Genomic DNA, 24684 nt, shown 5'->3' with positions numbered 1-24684 from the left:
GAACCTAAAACTTCAATGACAAAGGGATATTTCAACCTAAAGTGATTTTTTTTTTTTTTTTTTTGCCATAATTTACTCACCCTAAACCCACAAGTTGCGATGAAGATATTTTAATGAAACCCAAGAGATTTCTGTCCCTCCATTGAAAGGTTCATAATTTCAGTATTTATGGATTTCATTTTTTGGGTGAACTAAACATTTAAGAATGTTTTAAAAGATATTAAAATGGCTAGAAAACAGAACATGAGGGTTTTTTGGAAATGTAAAGGCCCGTTCACACCAAGGATGATAACTATAAAGATAACAATAAAGATATAGCTCTAAAAATCTTTCTCAAAATTCAAGAATAGCAGAGTTCACACCACAGCTATAACGATAACAGCACAGAGAAATGATATCATTGGAATCACTTTCAGAACGATTTTTATCCTGCTGATTAACAATAAAAACATTGACAGCCAATTAGAATCCATCCGGCTGTACTGAGCTCAAACATTTAAAGTGACAGACAAGCACACGCTTAGAATAAACAGAACGTGTGTGTGCAGGACTGTGTGTGAGAGAGGTGGGTAGGTTAATATTTGTCTGGCTCCAGTGGAATTCAGTGCAGCGCCCTGAGCTTGACATAAACATAGAGACCGGTGGACGGGTGAAGAGGTGGCAACACACTATAAATGAAATAAAGAGGAGACACGGATGAGATGAAGACAGGCAAGGAGGTCTGGTGGATTAGTTTGTATGTGTATGAATGTGTCTTTGCCTGTTACCTTCATGCTACGATATATCGAGGGCTGTGCCTGGATGTCATTCCATCGCTTTCACACTGATTTATTGCTCATATTTCATGAAGGATTTATGAGGTGCTGAGAAGCGCTCACATATGAACGGTCTCTTTGTATTCCTATCATTTTACGCTCAATCTGTCTTTCTAATAAGATTTCCATTTGCTGTGTTTGCACAGCTTCTATATTTCAGGCACAACATTTTGTTCTGTCCTTTCAATTCTCAATTTCAAATCTTTTGTTTTCTTCGCTGACTTTTTCTAATTCAACCCCTCTGTGTTCCTTGTCATATCAAATGTTCTTTTGCCTCTCTCTTGTGACATGGGATTCTGCATTAGGCCTTTCCCTAGGGTGACCCAGAATACTGTGAGCACTAGATATGTGTTCCAAGTGGACCACAGCATGAAATCACTCAGATTAGAGTTTGTGGGCAAAGTAAAAGTAGATCACTTTTCAGATTCATGAGCAGTTTCTTTATAGGCAGATTCAGACTGTTTAAAAACCTGTTCAGCATTTACACTTTCTGAAAATACATTAAACTTAAGAAACTCAATACACAGAAAGCAAAATTGATATTCTTTATTAAGAGACAAAACAATAAAATGTAATGTTAAAGGGATAAAATGTAATGTTAAAGGGATAGTTCACTCAAAATGAAAATTCTGTCATATTAACATACAGTGCTGTCATGCCCTGTTGCAGTGGTGACCAGGGTCCAGCTGTTAAAGTCCATGTTTTTTGTGCACTTTATTCCAAGTAGTTTGAAGTCATATGGTAGCTTTGTGTAAAAAAAATAATAATACTGACGGCAACACTTGCGTAGACAACAACTTTTCCAAAACCCATTTGTTTGACCTTCCTAAGGCAGACGAGAGTGGTTTAAATTGATTTTAAACACTTTTCCTGAACATTATAACCCCAACGTTTACCTGTGCCCTGTGCATTTTATGGAAAACTCGCAGTGAGGGGCAGGACATTTCCCGAACACGCGCTAAAGCGCTGCCAATCACAACGCGTAGTACGGAAGAAGGGGCTTTCACAAAAAATATGTGAAAAATAATGCGTATTTTGAACAATCAAGCATGAAAACATATTCTAGTACACCCCAAAAACAAAATCAAGACTTCATAAAAGGGCATAATAGGACCCCTATAAAAATAGCCATTTGGTCATATAGTCATATGAACTGCTTTTGTACTTTCATGGTGCTTTTTGTAATTTTTAGAGCTTGACAGCCATACAGATTTGGAACGATGATGGAGAGTGTGAATGATGACAGGTTTTTCCTTTTCCTTTGACCAGATTTCATGTGAACATGCACTTTTTTTGAAGTTTGAGTTGAGTTTTTGAAGAGTAACTCTGTACCTTTGAACTATCTGCAGTTTCCAACATTTACTCTCAGATCTCTTTGTAGTTTATTTTACTATTTGCTATATTCCTCCTGTGATGTATCAGAATGCTCTGTTTTTTACATGAATTGTAGCCTTGGGCTTGCTAGGGCAAACTCTGATCATATCCCTTGATAAATATAACAAAGAAAGACAGAAGAGAAAAACAGTCTCAACTCACTCTCAATGTCTGTCTCTCAGTGTCAGGTCAGGTATCTCTGGAGCTCTGTGTGTGTGTGTGTATGTGAATGAGAGAGTTTCATCTAATACAAAATGTAACTGCTTAATGGACAGTCATCATAGAAAATAATGTAATAATAAACACTAATTGTTATAAACAAAACATTGGCATGCATAGGCTGGCATGCATAGGCTAGATGCACATTTGTTGCAAAGTAATGAAAATATACTATAATGTAATCATAGCTGTATAATTGTCAACATGGCAATTCTGCTTTTAGTATGTGTGTGTGGGCATTCAACTCTTTACACAGCAACAGAGCCTTATCATCAGTGTGCCTGCCATGTCACTAATTTTACCATGGGTTTACCCTGCCCTAACCTCGTTCTACCACTGGCTATCTACATGTAAAACCACATTACTGAAAAATACAGAGGTCTGCTGAGTTTCCTCTAGTCGTACTTTGAAGATAGTTGGGATTTAGATGCAAAAGCTATAATTGCCTTAACCTGAAAGAAAATGGTGTTCCTAGATTGTAATTTAGGAACACTGCAAGAGGACTGCATAGCATAATAATATGTGAGCATGAGTGTGTGTATGATTGATATAGCCAGAGAAACAGTAAAATGGACTGATTTGTGAAAAAATGTGTCATAAGCCACTTGAATTTTGCAGAGTAATTCCTCTTCACTTCAAGGTGCTATGTAAGATAACCTGTGTACTGCAGACAAAGCCACATTGCGCTTTACTGTTAAAGGAACACTCCACCGTTTTTTGAAATAGGGCTTATTCACCTTCTTTCCTACATTTAGGAAATTAGGGCAAATGCATTTTTGTCTCAGTGCATGGATTGTTTTAGTTTGACAGGGTCGGCGTGAGCTTAGCTTAGCTTAATGAATGGAATCCTTTGTTGCCAGCTAGCATGTCCTGAGTAAAAGTGATCAAAAAACCCCACCTAATTACTTGTGGCCTGCGTATTCACAACGAGTACAAATAGCGATGCAGATTAACACTAGGCGATTTCCTAGGCAGATATTGACTTGGGACTATATTGGGGGAACCACAGGCGAAGCACTGCTACTTGGGCGCAGAGATATCACGCAACACATGAAATCCCACGACTTCCGTCAACATACCGGCGTGAATAGTAGCTGGCTATTTTTATCAAATCTCAACTGCTTGATTCTATCTGCATTATGAGACTAAAAGGAAAGAAGATATTATAAACAATAACATTATGATTTTCTGTAAAGCTGCCTTGAAACAATGTATATTGTGAACAGCGCTATATAAATAAATTTAACTTGACTTGACTACACCAAAAGATTTGGAAGCTCCTATAATGACACCAATCTAGAGGCAAAAATCATCTTATTCATTTGTAATACACAGTAACATTGTACTCTTGCTAAATAATTTATTTTGTAAACTGAATATAAATATAAATATAAAATATTTCATTGTATTATAGCAGGTGTATTGCCTTTCTTTTTTCTTCTTTTTTTTCCGGGAAATTTGAGTCAGATGTTGTTACTCGTTTTCTTAAAAACTCACCCTTTGATGAAATAATTTCATCAAAATATCACCATGAAAGTTTCCAGTGAAAATCTCACTTTCATGATGCATCCGATAAAGAATGTAGGACATAATTTTGAGTTCAACTGAATAATTTTGAGTCTTTCTGAATCTTTCAGAGGGTAACCGAATGACCTCATTTCCTTCGGGTTGGGTCTACATTGCCAGACAGGAAGCTGAATCAAATTCCTACATTCTTTATCGGATGCATCATGAAAGTGAAATTTTCACTGGAAACTTTCATAAAATTCAGTTGTTTTTTTCCCTCCTTGAATATGAGCTCTATGTCTAAAAGTCTGATGTATCAAATATGATACTCAACAAAAAACACAAATGCAAACTTTTTTTTAGATTTTTAAAAAATATTTTGTCGAAAGTTTCAATAAACTGTTCCTTTTCAAGAAAATAGATCTTACAGGGTTAAAACAAATTGTTTTTCAAGGTGAGCTACTAAATTTGTAAAAATCAGACCTTTGATGAAAGTGTGCTCAAATTTTCATGCTACTTCTATGCATCTCTATATCAGCAGTATTATTTTTGAGAAAGCACTGTTAACCTTATCCTTTGACCAGCACTATTTCTGCCATGCAAATGTGCTTTAAACATTAAACAGCAAACAAGACTAAAACAGCAACTAACTAAACTTTATCTTGATGATTTTCTGTCAACTATGAGCATTTTCGAGCAAGGTGTTAATAACAGGCCTATACATAGTTATGTACAGCTAGTGTATGTCATAACAATAGCCCCGTTTACATGCACACTTTTTTGCTATTCTGATTGAGATCGTTCTGATTGACAGATTCCGGTTGACTGTTTACATGGGATGTTATCTAAACCGATCTGGTGTTTACATGTGCTGACGCTTTCAATCGGAATCATTTCGTGACATGCGCACACAGCTTGTCTGCACCAAGATGGTGCATCACTTAATCATTGCGTTAGTTGTAGGCATTAGCCGCGTTTCCACTGTTGGGCCAGTGCGAGCCAGGGCTTTAAATGGGCCGTGCCATGCTAATAGCCTCGGGCCAGTAGCACCGGGCCCAAAATCTGCTGCGTTTCCACTGTCGGTCCAGAAGCTCCACAGCGCTTCACTAAAACATGCCTGTAACACGCCTCTCTGGAACAACGTCACACTAACCCATCATTTCACCAACAAATGGAAGTTTTATCAGAAAACTATCAGAAAGAAATCACTGGAAACAGCGTGATCGCAAAACAAGCACAATAAAAGCGACCGTTTGCTGGCGTTTTTGTTGTTTAATTGAGTATTTAAAACCCAAGAATCGATGTTTTACCACAGGTTTACAATAAAAAGCGATACATTGATCATAATGAATTAATTTGTGTCAAAATTGCACATTAGTCACACAGAAATAAAGTGGTTTACCGTTAGGTCTAATTCACAAAAGAAAGAGGACACACTTAATTATTCAGTCACGTCTGTTTCTGTTTATTTGGTAGCCTAGTTACAGGACATATTTACATCACATTTAGAAAGAATGATAATTTCTACAAATATGCCACCAAAAATACGACCTGAGGAGCTTTAGCACTCTCTCCCAGTAGGATACAGTTATATTTTCAGTCAGAGAAACAGAGGATAGTCCGGTATAAAGAGACGAGACGTAGGCTACTGACAGATAAAATAAAAACAGGATTATGATAACCTATATGATTTGTCTGATTTCTTCAAGCGTTCATATTTACCATGTTTACTATGGTAATGGTTAGTGTGCATAGTCTTTTGCATCGGGTATAAATATTTCTACCTTATACGGTGATCAGAATCCACATCAGATAACAAACAGAAGGCATTATGTTAGCTGACAGAATTTTCTGGCGCAAAACCAGGCATGCGCAGAAAGACGTACATTCAAAGTAATCGGATCAGCTCGTTTACATGGTGTAATCTTTCGTTTGATCGGTTCATGAAAAGATTTATTCCACCCCCTTCAATCCGACTGAAATTTCAATCGGTTTGAGCATTTTTATTCCGATTGAGGTGTTGACTTGGAGCATTTTTCTGATTGGACTTTTAAACTGGTTATAATCGGAATACAATTCTACATGTAAACGGGGCTAATGAAGGGAAACTTGATCAGAAATTGCCGCAGTGCGATGCTTGCTACATTTAGCTTTAAGCATCTGCGTGTCAGATAATGTTATCTACTCATTTGTTCTGGGCCATTTCGCAGGAATCCCCCCAGCAAGCCAGGCCCTGGCTGCATCACCTATGGCCTATAGCCTGTATCCACATACACACATTATGGAGCTCTTTAATTAGCGGGCAGATGTCCAGGCAGAGGAAGACTGCAAGCCTGATGTCCAAGCCTTGATAAGAGCCTTCACAGCTGCCTCGTTGCTCTCTCGGGCCCCTGGAGCCTCTGTGGAGAGCCAAGGCCTTCTCCCCATCTCTTATTATGCATGACACCAGCACGTATGCCAGTAAAGTCCTTGGCTGCATTAAGTTTATGAGTAGAAATGGCAAACAATACACTAAAACTTTGACAGGGCTGTTTTGAAATGCATCTAAATTAAAGTGCATAGTGATTTGATTCATTGTGTACTTTTAAGTGATGGAACCAAGACAAACCACGGCACGTTGCCATAGCGGTGAGTCCTGTGCCAATTTGTTAAAGTAAATGCAAAAAACTAATTTGGTTTATGTTGAAACGGAAACACGGAAAATACATTTAGATATATAGGCCAATAATGGTGAATGTACTTCGAATATGAAAAGAAATGCAGCCAGTTGAGAGAGGCCTTTCTTCCTCTCACTCTCTGTCTTTGTCATTCCAGGTTTAATCTAAATTTAACACGAAAACTGACCATACAATTGTCACGGGTGGTTGCAGGAAGGCACACAAAGAAGATTTGTTCCAACACAGTTAAATAAAGTTCAAGCATCAAACAGGCAGCGCAACACACACTAAATGTGAATGTAGACCGAACAGAAAATGAATGTGAGGGATCAACTTATATAGCAAACACAAACGAGGATAATTAATAGAACACAGCTGGATCCGAGAACACAAATGAGGAGCGGGAAAACTGAACAAAGGAACAAATTATGTGAATGATGGTGATGGCATAATGGTGACATCAATGAAAGTCAATCGGTGTTTAAAAGATATTAATCATTTTATTCAGAAAGGACAAATTGATCAAAAGTGACAGTAAAGACTTTTATTTGTTTTATTAATCAAAAAAAAATTTTTGTATCACTGTTTTGTAAAAATATTAAGTAGCACAATTGTTTTCAACATTAATAATAATCAGAAATGTTACTTGAGCACCAGATCAGCACCCTTTTTCACAGACTGTGATGACGTTTCTACAGTTATTCAGTTAACATAGTAAATTGCTAACTTTTTTCTTTTAATTTTTTTTAAACATGTACATTTATATATAGCACTATACTTTGTGTTATATTATCTTGTCATTAAATTACAGATAACTAGTTAATGTTGCTGCGTGATCGTGTTAAGGCCAATTCACATCGCGCCGACCAATGCGGGCAATCACCAGATTACAGTACATCCATGACCCAGCAAATTGAACATGTTCAATCTGCGTTTCGATTGGCAAATAAGAGAGAAAACCAACGGCAACGCAAGCGTGCTATTTGTCGGAGCGCTACCTACGAGCATATCAGCTCTGACAGGTTGAACCTAATTAAAATATATTACACTCCAGTGTTATTAAACGCCAACTCAATCTCTGCTTCCCTGTCTGTCGGTAATTATAAGCGGGATCAGACCTGTGCTGGTCCACCTAAAGCTCTGTCAGTGATCTATAGCAACTTTCTTTTCTCTCTTCCTTTTATTTCTGTCACCTTTCTTTTCCTGCTCATTCCCTGTCTGCTCACTCACACACTGAAAATCGATCGACATTCTTGTACTTTGAGATAAAACAATGCAGCAAATGTTCAGTTATCAAGGGAATATTTCATCCCTTGCTTAAAACAAAGCTTTTAGCCCTGTGCGTATATCACACCCACTTAAGATGCAGCCAATAAGGCGACATTATAGTGGGTTCCCAGAATGCCGAGCATTAATGTTCCTTCAACACCCCTGCTCTCATCTAATTTAGTTCAGGGTATGTAATGACCTCTTTTACATTCTGTCTTTTTAAGGTCTTATCTCCCCCTTGAAAGTCTCATCCTGAGCGTTTACTATCTCTAATCTGGACCTCTGTTTGCTGGATTAATGTTTGCATATTTTGAGCATGATTTATTATTAGTCTCATTACTCAGTTTGCTTTGTTTTTCATTCTGATAGTGGGTTTGTGATTATACAACAAAACTCAGAACATGTGCTGTTTGACTTTGCTCTGTTTGAATTTAGATGATGCCCTTCCCTTAGTTAGTTTTCCCCCCTTTACTGTTTGTCATCTAAATCCTACACTCTTAAATTGGAAGTGGCTTAATTAGCACTGCAGAGACAACTCGTTGAGGCGTTTCCTGACGATTAACTTGAAGTGACATTGTGTGCTTGTGTGTGCTGTTCTATGTTTATGGGAGATGTCAGACCGAAGTAGACATGGGAAGAGGTGCAACTGAGAGAGAACACAGTGAGATAACAAAAAGTGAAAGAAAAGAAAACACTGTCTGCTGAATTGAAGACTTATTTATCAGTATAAGTAGGCCGACCAGTCAAACTGTTTAAGGAAGAGATGCTGAAAGAATGTTTTGAGGTGATTTAGAGGAAGATTGTAATGCAGAGATTAAGTCAACAGACTAAAAAAAGTTGGTAGATAATATATTTCCGAGTAAATATTCCAGTGAAAGTTCATCAAAATTCTGTCATCATTTACTCTCCCTCATGTTACAAACCCATATGACTTTCTTTATTTAAGTGAAACACATAAGGATACATTTTTAATAAAGTTCTCACTACTCCCATTCGAAACACCATGGACTGGCCCAAACCAATGGAGTTTACATTAATATCTTCCCAAGATGGACAATTTGACAGGCATGCAGCCACATTAGCATAAGGGGCATACAAGTGTGCGAATGCAGCCACCTCTCAGTCAGACAGTGTGTGTGGATTGAATTGAGCCAGGACTTGGTAATACCAATACTGTAGAAAGTTTGTTATAGAAGTACCAGTACTTTGAATTGAGTACTGATTATTGGCCAGACACGTCACACCATGTTTGACATCACACAACAACAAATGCCATTGGTTGTCATGTCTTAGACTTAAGATAAAACAGAAAGAGAAAGACACATAGAGACATGCAGAAAAACAGCTGCTAGTGGCAAACATTGGCTCCATGAGCTGACATGTTTCTAGGAGATGTTGACAGACTGACAGCAGCTGGCATGTCATCCCATAAACATCCAATCACACAGCGACCTTCAACTTGAGAAAAGTGCCAATGGTCCTCTGTGGCATTAATGAGCTTTAATGTTCAAAGTAAGCTAAATAGGTAATGATGGCAGGAGAGAAGAGGAGAAAGACTGATGTGAGGATGTTAAAACATACATGAGAGGAGACAAAAGAACCGGGATGTGATAGATGCCAAATGAGCGGGTGGAAAACTAATTTTTCCACATAAAAGATGGAAAGTTTAATGAAAAAGAAGGGAGGGGGCAATACTTTGCTGCTATCAAGGCCAATTCATCTATTTCTCTTTGTTTCTCTTGCTGTGGGATTGGAATATCAAAATTGTTCAATTTCCACATAGACTAAGATATCGAAAGAGTCACACCGCCTGTCACTATGTATAGCTGTGTGAGAAGGAAACAGCTGTGATTATGTGGTAATCAAACCCGTTAAAGCTTTCGCAAGTTTGATTGGATAGGGAGATCTTAGAAAACCACAAGAGAGAAGGAGAGAATGAGGGACAATTTCTGTTGTTACATTGAGAAAGATGATTCAAGTCAGTTCTCAATCTCACTATAGCACTTTCAGATAGGATTGGTTTTCAAAATTATGTTTGAGCTACGTTTATTTTAGCAAATCACACCTATTTCAGGTAATAATTCAGATGGCATTGAGATCTCTGTAGTTTTTAGGAGTGTTCAGATCTTTTTTACGGAAGGTCATGTTCTCTAGACTTGTGCATCATGAAACTCACAAAACATTGTAAAAGTGATATAATTATAACATTATGTAAATTATTAAAGGAAGGAGTTTGTTCCTATTGTTTTAATTCTTTTTTTTTATGTCACATGGAATGCCAGCAGTACTTATTTATGAACTGTGACAGTGTTTCAGGTATTATAGGATAGCATATTGGTGCCTGTAGTTTTTTTTATTTTCAATTTATATTTTTCATAGGTAGTTTAAAACAGCCGCATAATGAATCAGAGTTCATTGTAAGTGGCCTGTCTATAAAACATGGTCAATACTCAAATAAATAACATATTAACAAACAGATAAAAAAAAAACACCTTCAGGGTAACACACACAACACTAAAATAATTAAATAGCATAAAACGTAACCCAAAACACCCTAATGTTACTGATTATAAAAGTAGGAAGAGACAAAATGATGTATATAAAATATAACCAGGCGTAATGTTTTATGAGAATGTCCTATTTACTGTTTTTCACAGGAAATTCTGCTACAATATAATACAGTAATTAATAGTTTTTAGTTGCAAAAAAAAACAAAAAAACAAATTTGACAGTGTTTTACAGTCTAATTATTCATAATGCAATGTTAAAACATTTACAATTCTACACGGTATATGGTAAGGTAACTTACAGTTAACCAATTAACAGTTTTTTTTACTGTAGAGGTTTTACAGATTAGGTTTCTCTGAGGCAGGGCCATAACCACCATAGACACTGAAAGGGACAATCAATCTCTGCTGTATCTTCTCTTCTCTGTATCTTCTCTGTGTCTCAGCCGGTTATATCACTCCACTCATCCCAGCGCTCAAAGATGTGGGGTTTCTTCACCGTCTTCTTTCTTTGTTCATTGAAGGAGCAAACAGCATATATGTCATCCCACTCATCTCAGCGTTCAAAGGTGGCAACGGCATGCTGGCGGCTATTAGAGGTGGCAAAGGAAACTTTCGTTGTCCATCTTGTCGTTCATGTACATGGGTCCAGATGAGCCTGTGGTGTTTCTTTACTGCCTTCTTTCTTTCCTTTGACCTGCTTTCCAGCTTGTCATCAAAGAATAGCATACATGTCATCCCACTCGTCCTAGCGTTCACAGCAGGCTTCGCTGTTACTGAAGGTCTTTTGTAGTGGGAACATCACATCTGACTGGCTCTCCAGCTTTCCATCACTGTATGTTGTCTCTTTACAGCCATCATTTCATGCACTCCAGTCAATATCCCCATTCCAAATAACAGTAGATTGAGCAGAAGTTTCATCAGGCCTGGAATCTCTGCTGGCAAAGAGAAAAGACTCAACCATTTTTGCAATAGTTGGTACCCACAGTTCTCTTCCATTCGCAGTGTGCCCGGCAGATTGGCGGATCAGCCTTCTAAAGCTCCTCAGCCCCATAAGTTTTCTCATTAGGGTAGGCTTCTCCTTCTGTCACCATTCAATTATTTTGTCCTACTTGTTCCCCAACATCCAAGTTCCATATAACATTCATGCAAGCTTTTGATTCACATCTCATGTACTTTAATTTGTAGCAGCCAAATATGAAAATATTAATCTATATAATAAGACAAATTATGTTTTATTTAATACTATATTTAATACTCTGGGTTCGGGCCAAATTCCAAGCTCGGAGCCCTCCCCCCGGACAGCACGCCAAATATGCATAAAGCTTTACTCCATCTAATTATATGTAAGTGTGAACTCGTGAATTATAGAATATTTTGTGTGCAATTTCAAAATGTAATCCGCAAGTCATAGTTCACCATATCTGAACACAGCTAAATGTGAATCTTCTTCTCACGAGCTTGCATTTTCAGTCTCCAGCATTCACATGCTGTTACGACCTCTCATAAAATATCAGCTCAAAGAGAAGAGAGAATCAATCAAATCTATGTATTCACTCACTTACAACAGACGTAACGATAATAACGAACATGCCAACCAAGGAAAGAATTTAACAGAACAGACAACAACTAACATGGAAAAACAAAATAAAGATCTAAATACACTTGTTTGCTGGCTAGCCCACAAGATGTCATCGCTTTTCTTTCTCCTCCTCATTGGCGTATTTATCAGTCAGCTCCTCTAATCAGCCACTCTCAAATCACGAACAGGTGCGTCCACCTACGAGAGAGAGAGCGCGTACACGCTCCGAAAGGATAGAGCGACGCCAAGAAAAACAAGGGAGGGGCAAAAACAAAGAAAAGACACAGATCAAGCCACCAACCGTAACACATGCATATGAATGGAAGTGAATGGAACAAAAAGTGTAGTGTGACCCACACACCCAAAGCGTGGACACAGAAAGCCACCCTTCACCAAAATATATTTTGTTATCTTTTCCCAGCAATGCAGATGTTTTGCTCCATATTAGTCCAAAACATTAGTGGAACAGTCCATAGCTACAGTTTCATGAAGTCTAAAGTGTAGGGGTGTGTATTATGTGGCCTCTTCTCACTGCAGGGTTAGAGTAGGTGAAAGACTGTAGATTGAAACCTGCGTGAACAATTATCATTGCATAATTGCCAGGCTGCTACAGAGGAACTGTCCCTGTAATAAGTATATGTTGTTTAGAATCATTAGTAAATTGCAGTATTGACTATTATAGTTTTCTCTAAGTGTTATCACTCCGTCTAACTAAGGACTGTGAGGGTTAATCATTGTAGTAATTTGTCTAATAACCAAATTTCCTCCACACCCTCTAATAAATCATCTGTTAATCGTCATTAGTATATTTACTCTGTTCATTTGTGCTGTTGCTGTCTTCATGTTGAGCGTAGAATCATTCAGACAAAGGAGTCTATCTCCAGAAGACAGAAAAAGTGTGTGAGGGCAGATGTTGAAAGAACAGACCAGTGTATGTACAGCAATTTATATAATGCTCTCTGTTTGGCCCGCTGCCAGACATAATATGCTCCTATCTTGATCCCTGTCTGTTGCATGCCTAATTTTGTCGTTTGCCTAAAAAAAACGTAAAGCTGCGGTGCACAGGGAATGAGACCAGAGGCCTTTTTTTTAAATGGATATCAATGGAGGAGAGGCTTAACTACATTGAATTTGCTAGAAAACTGCTTTTGTGGGTAAACAACTGATTATTTAAGGAATCGACAGACTATCGGCTTATCTTTAACACAATAAAATGCTGTAAAATGCTGTCAATTATGACAAATTCAGTGATGTCTTGGCTGTAATGAAATACAGAAATAAGTATACTTAAGTAAAATTCAAGTATATTTTAAGTATACTTTATGCAGTAAGTATACTAATATCAATGTACTAGTAGTATACTTGTAAGTGTACTGTTTCAGTACTACTTGGGACTAAATTGGCCCAATTTTAAGTGTATAAAAGTAAACTTCATAAAATAATAAAAGAAAAAGGATCTTAACGTTGAAAAGCATAGGTAACATGAAACATACATACTCATTTTCACAAATACACATGGTAATCTGAAAATAATGTCTATAACAATAGGAAAGAAATGTTTTAATAGTTCATGACAATTTATTGTGCATTGGTCGCTACTTGTAATATACTGGGATGGTCAGTTGAGCAACAAGGATGCGTTCTGTATCTTTGCATCCTTCTGGGTTCATTCTTTCAAGGTAGCCTGTCAAGACTGGTCTCCACGAGAACGATGCATTCTTGTAATTGAGAAACAGCCTTTTGATTGAAGATTGAAGACCTTGATTAGCTTGTTTAGGTGTGTTTGATTAGTGTTGAGGCTAAGCTCTGCAGGGAAGTTGAGAACCCCTGATGTAGTACATGTACAGTATGAAAAATTATTACTCACTTTGAGATTTGCTAAAGATTACATTTAACTGTGTCAGTGTTATTATTTCTGAAATTTTTAATGAGTTGTTACAAAAGCAATGAGTAGTGACACCATTGTGTAATGATGTAAGGGACCAATGAATTGTTTTTTTTGTTTTTTTTAACCAGTTAATTGAAACAAACTGTCCGAAAGAACCAGTTTCAGAAATGAATCAGACTTTACATGACTAGTACATACACATAATTTTATTTCATTTTTGATATTGTGTGGCTTGTAGCAGACATACTGACAGGCAAGGTTGATCAGCTTAAACGCTAGTTCCTCAACATTAGTGCAATGTTCAGAGACACTGTCCGTGCCAGCATGACAGCAGAAAACAGACTTTAATGCAATTTAAATTATGACTGAATGCAACTGCCTAAATCTACATTGGTGACACTTTTTGATCAATTACTCCACCCAAGATGTGTCACATTCATCATGAGGGACGAAAGCGCATGTGTGTGGACTGCCCCGAGCAGCTCTGCCCTGGTTTCAGTGTCTGCTGTGTGTGTGTGTGTGTGTGTGTGTGTGTGTGTGTGTGTGTTTAGAGCGGGGAGCAGGTGGTGAAATTTGGAGAACATGACCGACTCATAAATGATGAATATCTCAGTCCCATTGCCCTGCCTGGATGCATCACATCTATGATATATAAAGCTGCATGACCTCATGTCTCTCTCTCAAGCACACGTTGTGTTTTGCTGAACAAACATACGCTTAACCGATGCTACCTGACCAGAGAAAACAGGGAAAAACTTCACTTTTGCTAAATAGATAAGAAAACATTAACACCCAAAATGCACTGGCCCTGTTGCCAACCAAGGCTACTCCCACCACTCTTCTCTGAGTGACTCTGGACACTTACCAAAACCTTTACTCATAATGGTGTCGACTGGTATTGTTCCCGGGTGTGATCTAATTTCGGTTTCCACTGAAGAATGACCATGAACAGTGTTTTAGACCAAACAGAGGGGGAAAACTGAAAGAAACTGCTGCCCTATCATTTTCGCCCAATCCCCTGAAGCAAAACTTTGCACACATGGTCAAAAAGCTTTTGTCATAGTGTTCCAATTTTACAATTTATCGAGTAGACGTAGTACAATAAAATTTTCATTGATAAACCTAACCTTACAAGAACTGTTTTGTTAACCCTCGGTCGATGGGAAAGTATAATCTGTAGTTTTCACGAAAAGTCCTGGAGTTGTCAACAGTTGGACTTTTGCTGACAAATAAATGTAAATTTCTCAGTCCACGTTACATAGATAACAAGTTAACATTCATTTACGTCTACTACCGACATCGTAACAATACAAAGCAGGTTGAAAATGCGAACAAACTCATTTGTCAGGTGAATGGTTGCAATAAAAACGGAAATAAAAGTGCTGGATCTATTTGCAAGCAGTTCTTTTACTGAAAACAAACTCAAAATTACTCTTCTCAGGAATTCAGGGAACAAAAACACGGGAAACAGAACAACCACTTTTTAAAAGATGAGGTCTGACAAAGAACAACTCAAAAAGGAGCACTATAAATCCAGAGAGAGAAATGCAAGGGACTGAAGGAGGTAGTTAACAAGACACAGCTGAGACACATGAGGGCAAATCAAAAACCATGGCAACAGAAGAGCACGAACAAAGAAACACTGGAAACTGAACTGAGAGCAGTGCCAAACTAACTCAAAGTCCAACTGAAGCAAAACAAACACAGATCAAACACGACAATATTAGCTGATAGAATGAATATAATTTAGAGATTGTCGACCTAAAGTGTTAAAGTGTTATTTTTTATAAACCTTAATTTTTTTTAAGAAATTGCATCTGAGTAGGATGCAAATGATGACATTTTATTAAACAATATTTCAGATAAAACATTTTTTTAATTTTATGCGATTGACAGCCCTTAGTGGAAGTAATTATAAGAGGATGTGATCAAATCACTCATCTCTTAATTAACAATCATCTCAATGCACACTCACCCCCTATGATGAAAATGTAGATTGCATTACCATGTAAATAATAATTGCAGAAGTGTTTTTGATTTGATGTTTATTTTGATTTGAGGCTTTATGGATTACATGGAAATTACATGCATATGATTGTATATTTGATGCCATGACCTCCATATTTGCGTGCTGAAAGTTATGTATGTTGAACACTCATCACTTTAATCTAAAGTGATGTTGCATTAACACATACTGTATGTTTGGCTCAAGGAGAGATCTGCACGGTCACATGATACTGTATGCTTGCTTACATATGTGTACTGCTACACTTCAGTATGAGCAAGAGATTAGAGCTTAATTCAGAGTTAGTATTTGTAGTATTAGTATTGCCTGTGAAAGTGTGTGTGTACAGTATATGTTCTTGTCTCTGTGTCTTACAATATTGCCTTTGTCCAAAGAATAGTTAAAGCATGAAATCAGAGCATGTGTTTGCCAATATGTATCTATTTTTTTTTGTCCACTTAATGGCACTTGTTTTTGTGATAGGCTTTCATTGTGGTAATATGACCTCTTTACATACAGAAGTAACATAGAAGTACCATAGTACAGTGATGGGATCAGATGGTAGTTAATATATGGGTCATTCTCACAATATGACAAACATGTCCCTTGTCATTTCAGTCATTAAACATTATTCAAGAAATCCTATATAAAAAGGCATTATTCCATCATCATTCCATAACATACACTTATTAACAGTTATAGCCCCACCTATGGGCCAATCTCCATAAATGTTTGTGCAAGTTATGTCGCTTCACTGCCATTCATAAATCCTCTCCCGTGGCCTCATGGGATAGTAAATTGTCCATCATATGCACACTTCTGAATCTCGCTGGAAGTAGTAGGTCATCCGGGTACTTTTTGCCTACTCTTTTATGAGTACTGTGAATTCGGACAAACTTCTTTTGTCTCATTCTGTTTTACGCCTACTAGATTACCCCCAACTCTGCATATCGCACACATATAGACAGAGATCAGAGATCATGCAGTACACAAAAAGAAACATTCAGGAGCACAGAAACCCATTGTCAACGTTGCCAACCACTTTTATTTCTAAAATAGCTTCACTACTGAAATGCTACATTATATTTCTCAGCAATGAGGTGGTAACCTAGCTGTTTATTTGAAGTAATACAACACACTTCACAGCTTTACTATTAATAGAGATGCGCTGCAGAGACAAAGGTAATTCACAGATGAACAATCTCTCTCTCTAATTCATTCAAATAAATGCAATCTTACTGAACTACTTCATCGCTGTGTCTGATTTATAGCGGGCAGAATGCTAGATCTAACAAACAAGTTGACAAAATAACTGACGAAAATAACCGCCATTTTTACCATTCTATTCTCCACTTTTGGTTCTGGTGTTTTTTAGGTAGAGGTGTACCACTCAAGGTCGCTTGTTCAAAGTAGGTTGTTTAATACTTGTTATACCATGGTCTGGGTGAATACTCGATTCTGATTGGCTGCAGGGTGTCCGTTAAAAAGTGATAATGGACACCTAGGAAAGGCGTCCCGTCAATTTGCCTGATGACAGTTCTAAATGATTGCGCTGGCTCAAACTCACTGATCAACTGCTGCGGTCTGGTCGCTGTGGCCACGTTGCTTGGCAACGCCTGTATACGGGAGATATTAAATAGTGCGCTCGACTTAATAAATAAAAACCCTCACGATTTTTACTCTAAAACACATTAAAGTATTATTAATTGATTAAATATTTCTTTCTAAGTAACCATGGTATAAGCGGGTTAATGCCCTTCGAGGTGTCCATTATCAGGTTTTAATGGACTTCGGCGCTGCGCGTCGGACGGTTCACGCCTCGCCGTCGTCCATTAAAACCTGATAATGGACACCTCGTCGGGCATTAACCCTTACATGATTAAGTTAATTTACCTTTAAATGTATGATTTTACATCTTGTAAGTTGGAAAAACTCTGGAAAAATTTTAAGACTGACCCATAAACCATGACTAGAATGATTACTGTATTCATAAACAATAGTATTTGCATGATTTCCTAAGGTACTTCAAAGAATACTAAGGTATTACCATGGTACCATGGCCACACAAATCTGTTTTTGTAAATGTCAGAAATGTTTGTAAACCTTTTCAGTCAGACACTTTTTAGTTCATATAAAGGCTGCACCACATTTCCCTTCTTTTGCTTCTGATTCTTTGACTGCTTCTGTCAAGCCAATACTTCTCAGAGTGACTGCCATTGAAATCCTATTTATTTCACATCTGCTGGGAAGAACTATCTTTGTCTTTCTTTCTTTATGGTGTCAATTTGTGGAATTTGTTGACTGTAACATAATGACTGAAAACATCCATGACTATTTTGCAGAGGACCCAGACTATCACATCTGCCCTCAGCTTTGCCACCCTTAAAGGTGAAGTGTGTAATTTTTTCGATGTTAAAATAATTTCTCCTGTCCCAGGCTAATGTGCAGAGACAACTATAAATAAGCTATTCATAAGCCGATTTCCTGAAGAGTGGAAACATGGTGGCTCGGTGCCACTTTCAAAACTTTGCTATATTTGAGCGGTTCAATATATCATCTTTTGGTTCTACCAGTGGCGTGATTTAGGGGGTCTTTGTCCAAACTTTCAGTCAGGTAGTGGTGTGAGAGCTGGTAAATGTATTGGGTAAAACCTAAAAAACAGTGATTATATTATTTTTATTTATGGCACAAATGACACACTGCAGCGTTAACTTGAGTAAAGTGGTCATCCATCCAAACCAACTTTAAAGGGTTAATTCACTCAAAAATGAAAATTCTGTCAGTAACTACTCACCCTCATGTTGTTCCAACCCCGTAAGACCTTCGTTCATCTTCGGAACACAAATTAAGATATTTTTGATGAAATCTGAGAGCTGGCTTATTCCTTCATAGGCTGCTAGGTTATCGATTTCTGCCATCCCAGAAAAGTTAGTAAAGACAATGTTTAAAATAGTCCAAGTGACTACAGTGGCTCAACCATAAATTTATCAAGCGACGAGAATACTTTTTGCGCGCAAAAAAGCACACAAAAATAACGACTTTATTCAACTATTCATTTTCTTCTGTGTGGGCCTCAGAGTGAGTTCACGTAGTGTAACAGCGCAGCACTTCTGGGTTGTACGTCAGAACTTAGGCTCACCGACGCTGGTCATGTGTGTGATGCATGTGATGCTGGCCAATAGTGAGCCTACGTTCTGACGTACAGCACAGAAGCGCTGCGCTGTTACACTATATGAACTCACTCAGAGGACTTATGGTTGAGCCACTGTAGTCACTTGGACTATTTTAAACATTGTCTTTACTAACTTTCTGGGCCGGCAAGTTTTAATAACATAGAAGCCTATGGAGGAGTGAGCCAGCTCTCAGATTTAATCAAAAATATATTAATTTGTGTTTCGAAGATGAACGAAAGTCTTACGGGGTTGGAACAACATGAGGGTGAGTAATTACTGACAGAATTTTCATTTTTGGGTGAACTAACCCTTTAACCTTATGTAGTGCTGCCTTATGTCGTTTTTTTATTACCTAAATTATATATGTATTTGGGCTTTTATATGAAGGAACTGCTGTACACTGTACAAATGAGTTCCTAAATAATGATATGCTAATAATAATAACAATGAAATTTAATCAATCCTTTCCTCCAATCATGTAATTATAGGTTGGTGTGTAGCATTTATCTTTATTAATCAGCTTCCGTTCGTGTGTGTGAGTTGCATTAATTAAACTATGTACACAGTTCAATGTACTGAGCATGTCGGTCCTTGTCTCTTATTAATTATCAGTAAGCAGAGCCTGCTAATCATCAAGATAAGCTAGGACTACTAGAAGTTATGTGCAGAATCTTCATTAGGCAGAATAGGCACTGATTATTGGTGTGTGGTGTGGTGTGGTGTGGTGTGGTGTGGTGGGGTGGGGGGGATGGATAGAGGAGGGGTTCAGGTAAACCCTATGTTATGGGGACAAAATGTTTAGCTGAAGGTGCCTTCAGTGCAGAATTGCCAATATTGGTACTGTGCAATTCTGGCTGTGATTCTGTATCATTGAAGATTAATCTCATCTCTGTGTTTAATTTAATGCTTCAAGGCTTTTTTTTTTTTAGAAATGAAAACACTCAAGAAAATGAAAGGGGAGAGTTTTAGGACCTGCACTTAGAGAAGGAGCTCATTAATGCTTCAAAATGCAGTTGAAGTGGAGAAAACACTCAACATACCTTTTTATAGCCAACACCCTTGGCAAAATGAAACTCACTGGGGCAATTTCACTTTTGCGTATGTTATTTCAGTGCCAAAAATTGGTTGCACTGTACAGTTTCTGACAATTTTAAAGTCTGTTGTAAGGCTCTTTGACCGATAATTGCGAAAAGTTTCTACAAACATGTCTATTAAATAACCAATCAGAGAAAAGACCTCATGAAAGACAGAGAGTGAGAGAGAGATGTTCTACAACAAATATGTATGACATGTATGACATGCAGCATAAATACTGTATCTTGCTTCGGTTTGTGTTACCATTTCAGTTTCATGTGTCAATGAAGGTTTCAAATGACTGCGCCACGCTCTACTGTTTAAGCTACAGTAATCCAATACAATTGATAATTGATGATGGCTTTTACACAAGATCTCACCGGACTCATCTTATACATTGTTTGATTAAAGGGATACTTCACCCTAGAATGAACATTCTGTCATCATTTACTCATCCTCAAGTTGTTCCAAACCTGTATGAATTTCTTCTGCTAAACACACAAGAAGATATTTTGAAGAATGTCGGTAACCAAACAGTTGATGGGTCCCATTGACTTCCATAGTATGTTTTTTTCTCTATACTTTGGAAGTCAATGTGGCCCATCAACTGTTTGGATACTGAGGCCTTTGGATTCTTCAGAATATCTTCTTTTGTGTTCTGCAGATGAAAGAAATTCATACAGGTTTGGAACAACTTGAGGGTGAGTAAATTACAGAATTTAAATTTTTGGGTGAACTACCCCTCTAATAACGATCCTAAAATTCAAGTCACTTTTTTTAAGCACATCATACAATACAGATTGTTTCAAAGCAACCTTACAGCAGTAATAGGAAAATAAGAGTGAGAATGTTGCCAAATTAATCAGTTATGAAACAATTTCAATTTCTGCTGTAAAGCAGCTCTACAGAAGATAATCTCATTCAGCTCAAGTCAGTTCAGTGTTGATTCAGTTCAATAAATGAGTCAAGTTATTCAATTGTGAAACAACTTCAAAGTCAGCTTATCAGAAAACAACAGTGTCATTATCCAACTAAATTCACAATTTATTGAATATTGTGCTATGAACGTGTGCTGAAAGCAGGTGGTAAATGTACGTTAATTTCACAGGGCATGTTTACATTTTTTATTGATCACAGAAGCAGTAATTCATTAAAACATAGAAGTTCCTGTATCTTAAACAGTGGCGCATGACTAACAATTCCACGGACATGGGTTTGATTCCCAGAGAACGCATGAACTTGGTAAAATGTATACCTCGAACACAATCTAAGTTGATTTGGATAAAAGCTTCTGCCAAATTTAAACATTGGCAAGCATTTTCTACATGATAAAGAGCCATTTCAGGAGTGATGCTGTTCAGTACCAGTAAAGTACACCAGAACAATGTAATCTGCTGCATCCTACACAACCTAGCACTCAGAAGCCACCTGACAGATGGCAAGCAAATTGTTTTTAGCACAGATGTTTTGGTCATGCTTGCACTGTTACCCGATTTGCTTAAATCATTTAAGAGAATCATCAGAGAATTAGATGTTAAAACAACACAGACAGCATGGGTAAATAAACAGCGCGATTCAATCTTAGAGAATCTACTCTCTCTTACTTTCTGTCCTTCCTTTGTTTCTTTACCTCTTCTCCATCTTCAGCTCCCTTCTTCCTACTGTTTTACATTAAAGAATAATGTATGTGTGAGGGAGAAGCAGCAGGCAAACGCAATAAAACACATAGCTGACAAGATCTTAATTGAGCTTCTGGATTCAGCTCAAGAACACACAAAAAAATCTAATAAGAGCACAGCGAAGTGAGGGAAGGAGGAGGGAACGGGATGGAGGGCATGGGGAAATGTATTAGTGGGAGGAGAGGTAGATGGTGAATGAGAGATGGTGAGCAGGAATGCAAGAGTGAGTTGGTACAAAAGTTAAGAGGAGGAGGCCAGAGAAAGGTGAAGAGACGTAAGAAGAATTCAACTGAGGAGATGCATGAATCTCACATCATCAATAAAAAAAGCTAAAGGATTGAGAGAAACACGAGGAGAGGAAAAGTGTTGAATTTGCTGCGCTGGGAAGAAAGATTAAATAGAAGAGGCACTTTTAATCTGTAATACTTTCGGATTCAGAACACTTTCTTCTGAGTGTGTGCAGTGTGCTTATATACTTTAGGAATGCACGTCTCTTTGTAGAACAGAAAATCCCAACGTCAACAGAAGATTTTTTTATCCTCTTAAAAAATGTATTCGCTCCCTTTGTCTCTGTCTTTCTCTCTCTCTCTGTTCCTCACACAGAAGAAGATAAGGGCTATTGATTAAGCCTGCTTTAATTTAATGTATCTGTCAGTTTTAATTGAACAAAGATGAATGAATGTATAATGTCAGTGGGTAGTGAAAGTGGGGAAGCTGAGGTATTACAGCCACAATAATAGTCTGTTCCTCTTAAGGTTGACGCAGGGGCTTGTGAACCCTAGCTTATCTATATATACACACAAATAAACAGTTTGTGTGTGTAGTGTTGAGACTCTAAAACCAGTCAAAAATATAATATCTAAATAAATAATATATCACTCATCTACTCTCGCCTTGGTTTCAGTCTGTCTCAGATTTGATATCCCTTACCAAAATCAAATATGGTACTATAGTGAGGTAGACCTCTGCATATTCTTTCATTTTAATAAGAATATTGTAATGTAGCATTTTCCTTAGCATTTTTTGTTTTCATTTTACAAAACCTTACATTTACAGCTCAGTTGCAAATGTATTGTGCACCAGGTAAATGGTTCACAGATAAATAAATGACTTAATTAATTAACTCCAGATTTGTTTATTAAATGCACAGTTTATCATATTATTATGTCCTGAAATTATGCATTAAATTCAAAAGTGATAGTAAAGACATTTATAAAGTTACAAAAGATTTCTAATTCAAATAAATAATGTTCTTTTTTAACTTTCTATTCATCAAAGAATCCTGAAAAAAGTGGTTTCCACAAAAAATATTAGGCATCACAACATTGATAATAAGAAGAAATGCTACTTGAGAACCAAATCTGCATATTTGAATGATTTCTGAAGGATGATGTGATACTGAAGACTGGAGAAATGGCTGCTGAATTCAGCTTTGCCATCACAGGAATCAATTGCATTTTTAAATTATATTCAATTTACAATAAAAAAGAAAGAAAAGTTATTTAAAATATTTCACAAAAAGAGTTTCTTTTATAATCTTACCGACCCCGAACTTTTGAACAGTTCTGTATTGTGCTACTTCACATGATACCATGACACGCAAGTATGAATATCATAGATTTCTGTGCTGGATACTGGCGACCAGTTTCAGTGTACTTGTTAAGCTATTGTGCCGTTCTTATTATAGTTCAGGGTTGTTGTTACTGCTGTATCTCTCTATGTGAGTATGATGTTATCAATTTGTTTATTAATTATGAAGCAATTATTCTCAATCCTGTACTTAGTTTCCAACCCATTGGCATTTACATTGACACTACAAAACGTCATTATTACTGCATGAAATCATGTATTTTGGGTGTGTGCTTGTTTTCTGTACGTCAGGATTATGTAAATCCTGGCATGAATTACAGATGAATCCAAATGAGTTCATTAAATTGAAATTGTTGTTGTTTGGAGTCATAGTTTCACAGCTTGTGTATGGGATTCAGAGTAATTAAAATAGAAATGATGTAAGTGTGTTTAAAGCGATGACAGTGTTATTAAGCTTAATGTCTCCTGTGTCTATTTTTCTCTCTCTACAGGAAAATAATTGAGGTGAAGATTATAGATGATGAAGAGTATGAAAAGAACAAAGCCTTCAGCATTGAGTTAGGAGAGCCTGTGCTACTCAAGATTGGACAAAAACATGGTAAATTGTGTAAATATGTGTGTGCACATATATTCTTACATGTCTGAATGTCAATTATGCAATATTCAGAGCTGAATTGAAAGGCCTTTAAAATTTTAATTACATTTCTGCACTTGAAATAAATTTAAATGGTGCATTAAGCGATTTCTGAGAAACGCTGTTGATATTTGAAATCACCGAAACAAACACGCCCCTACCCAAAAGCATCACACCCCTATATTGATAGCTCCGCCCCCAAATTCACAAACACACTATGCAACACAAGCACCTCCCCCCTTATGACTGTACAGTATATGCCCCTCACTTCTGATTGGCTACAAGTGTGTTTTGGTGATCGGTCTGATCCACTTTCAACAGCATTTCCCAGAATTCTTACTGAACCTTTAAGTGACATAGCAAACGTGACACAGAATTGCAATCCGCATTTGAATTTTAAAGGATTAGAATGGAATAAAATTTAAAAAAATTCACGCAATGTGTATTTTTTAACTAGAAAACGAAAGTTTGAGTGTTGGCTTGCAATAATAATAATAATAATTCTCTGAAAGTTCTTCAAATAAATATAGAAGTACTAAAATCTCTTATTCTTGCCCCTTTGCAAAATAAGCAAATGTTTATATCTCGCAATGCTGACTTTATATCTCGCAATTCAGACTTTATTTCTCATTGTCAGAATTGTAAACTCGCAATCGTGAGATAAAAAGTCGCAATTATCTTGTGCAATGTTTTATTCACTGTTTAATGCAAT

The 24684-nt window shown here is 37.2% G+C and overlaps 1 protein-coding gene across 2 annotated transcripts in view; it reads left to right on the top strand.

Annotated features, from left to right (window-relative positions):
• slc8a4b (solute carrier family 8 member 4b) overlaps positions 1–24684 on the top strand; it is a 76564-nt gene that overhangs the window by 41815 nt on the left and 10065 nt on the right. For both annotated transcript variants that reach the window (XM_084110142.1, XM_084110141.1), the window contains one exon: positions 23830–23936. In XM_084110142.1, coding sequence (XP_083966268.1) covers positions 23830–23936 — 107 coding nt within the window. The remainder of the gene's footprint in view (positions 1–23829; positions 23937–24684) is intronic.

Source organism: Abramis brama, assembly GCF_963993115.1.
Source record: "Abramis brama genome assembly, chromosome: 3".
NCBI classification, from domain to species: Eukaryota; Metazoa; Chordata; class Actinopteri; order Cypriniformes; family Leuciscidae; genus Abramis; species Abramis brama.
The sequence above is the reverse complement of the archived record's forward strand: the minus strand, read 5'-3'. Positions and strand labels throughout refer to the sequence as shown.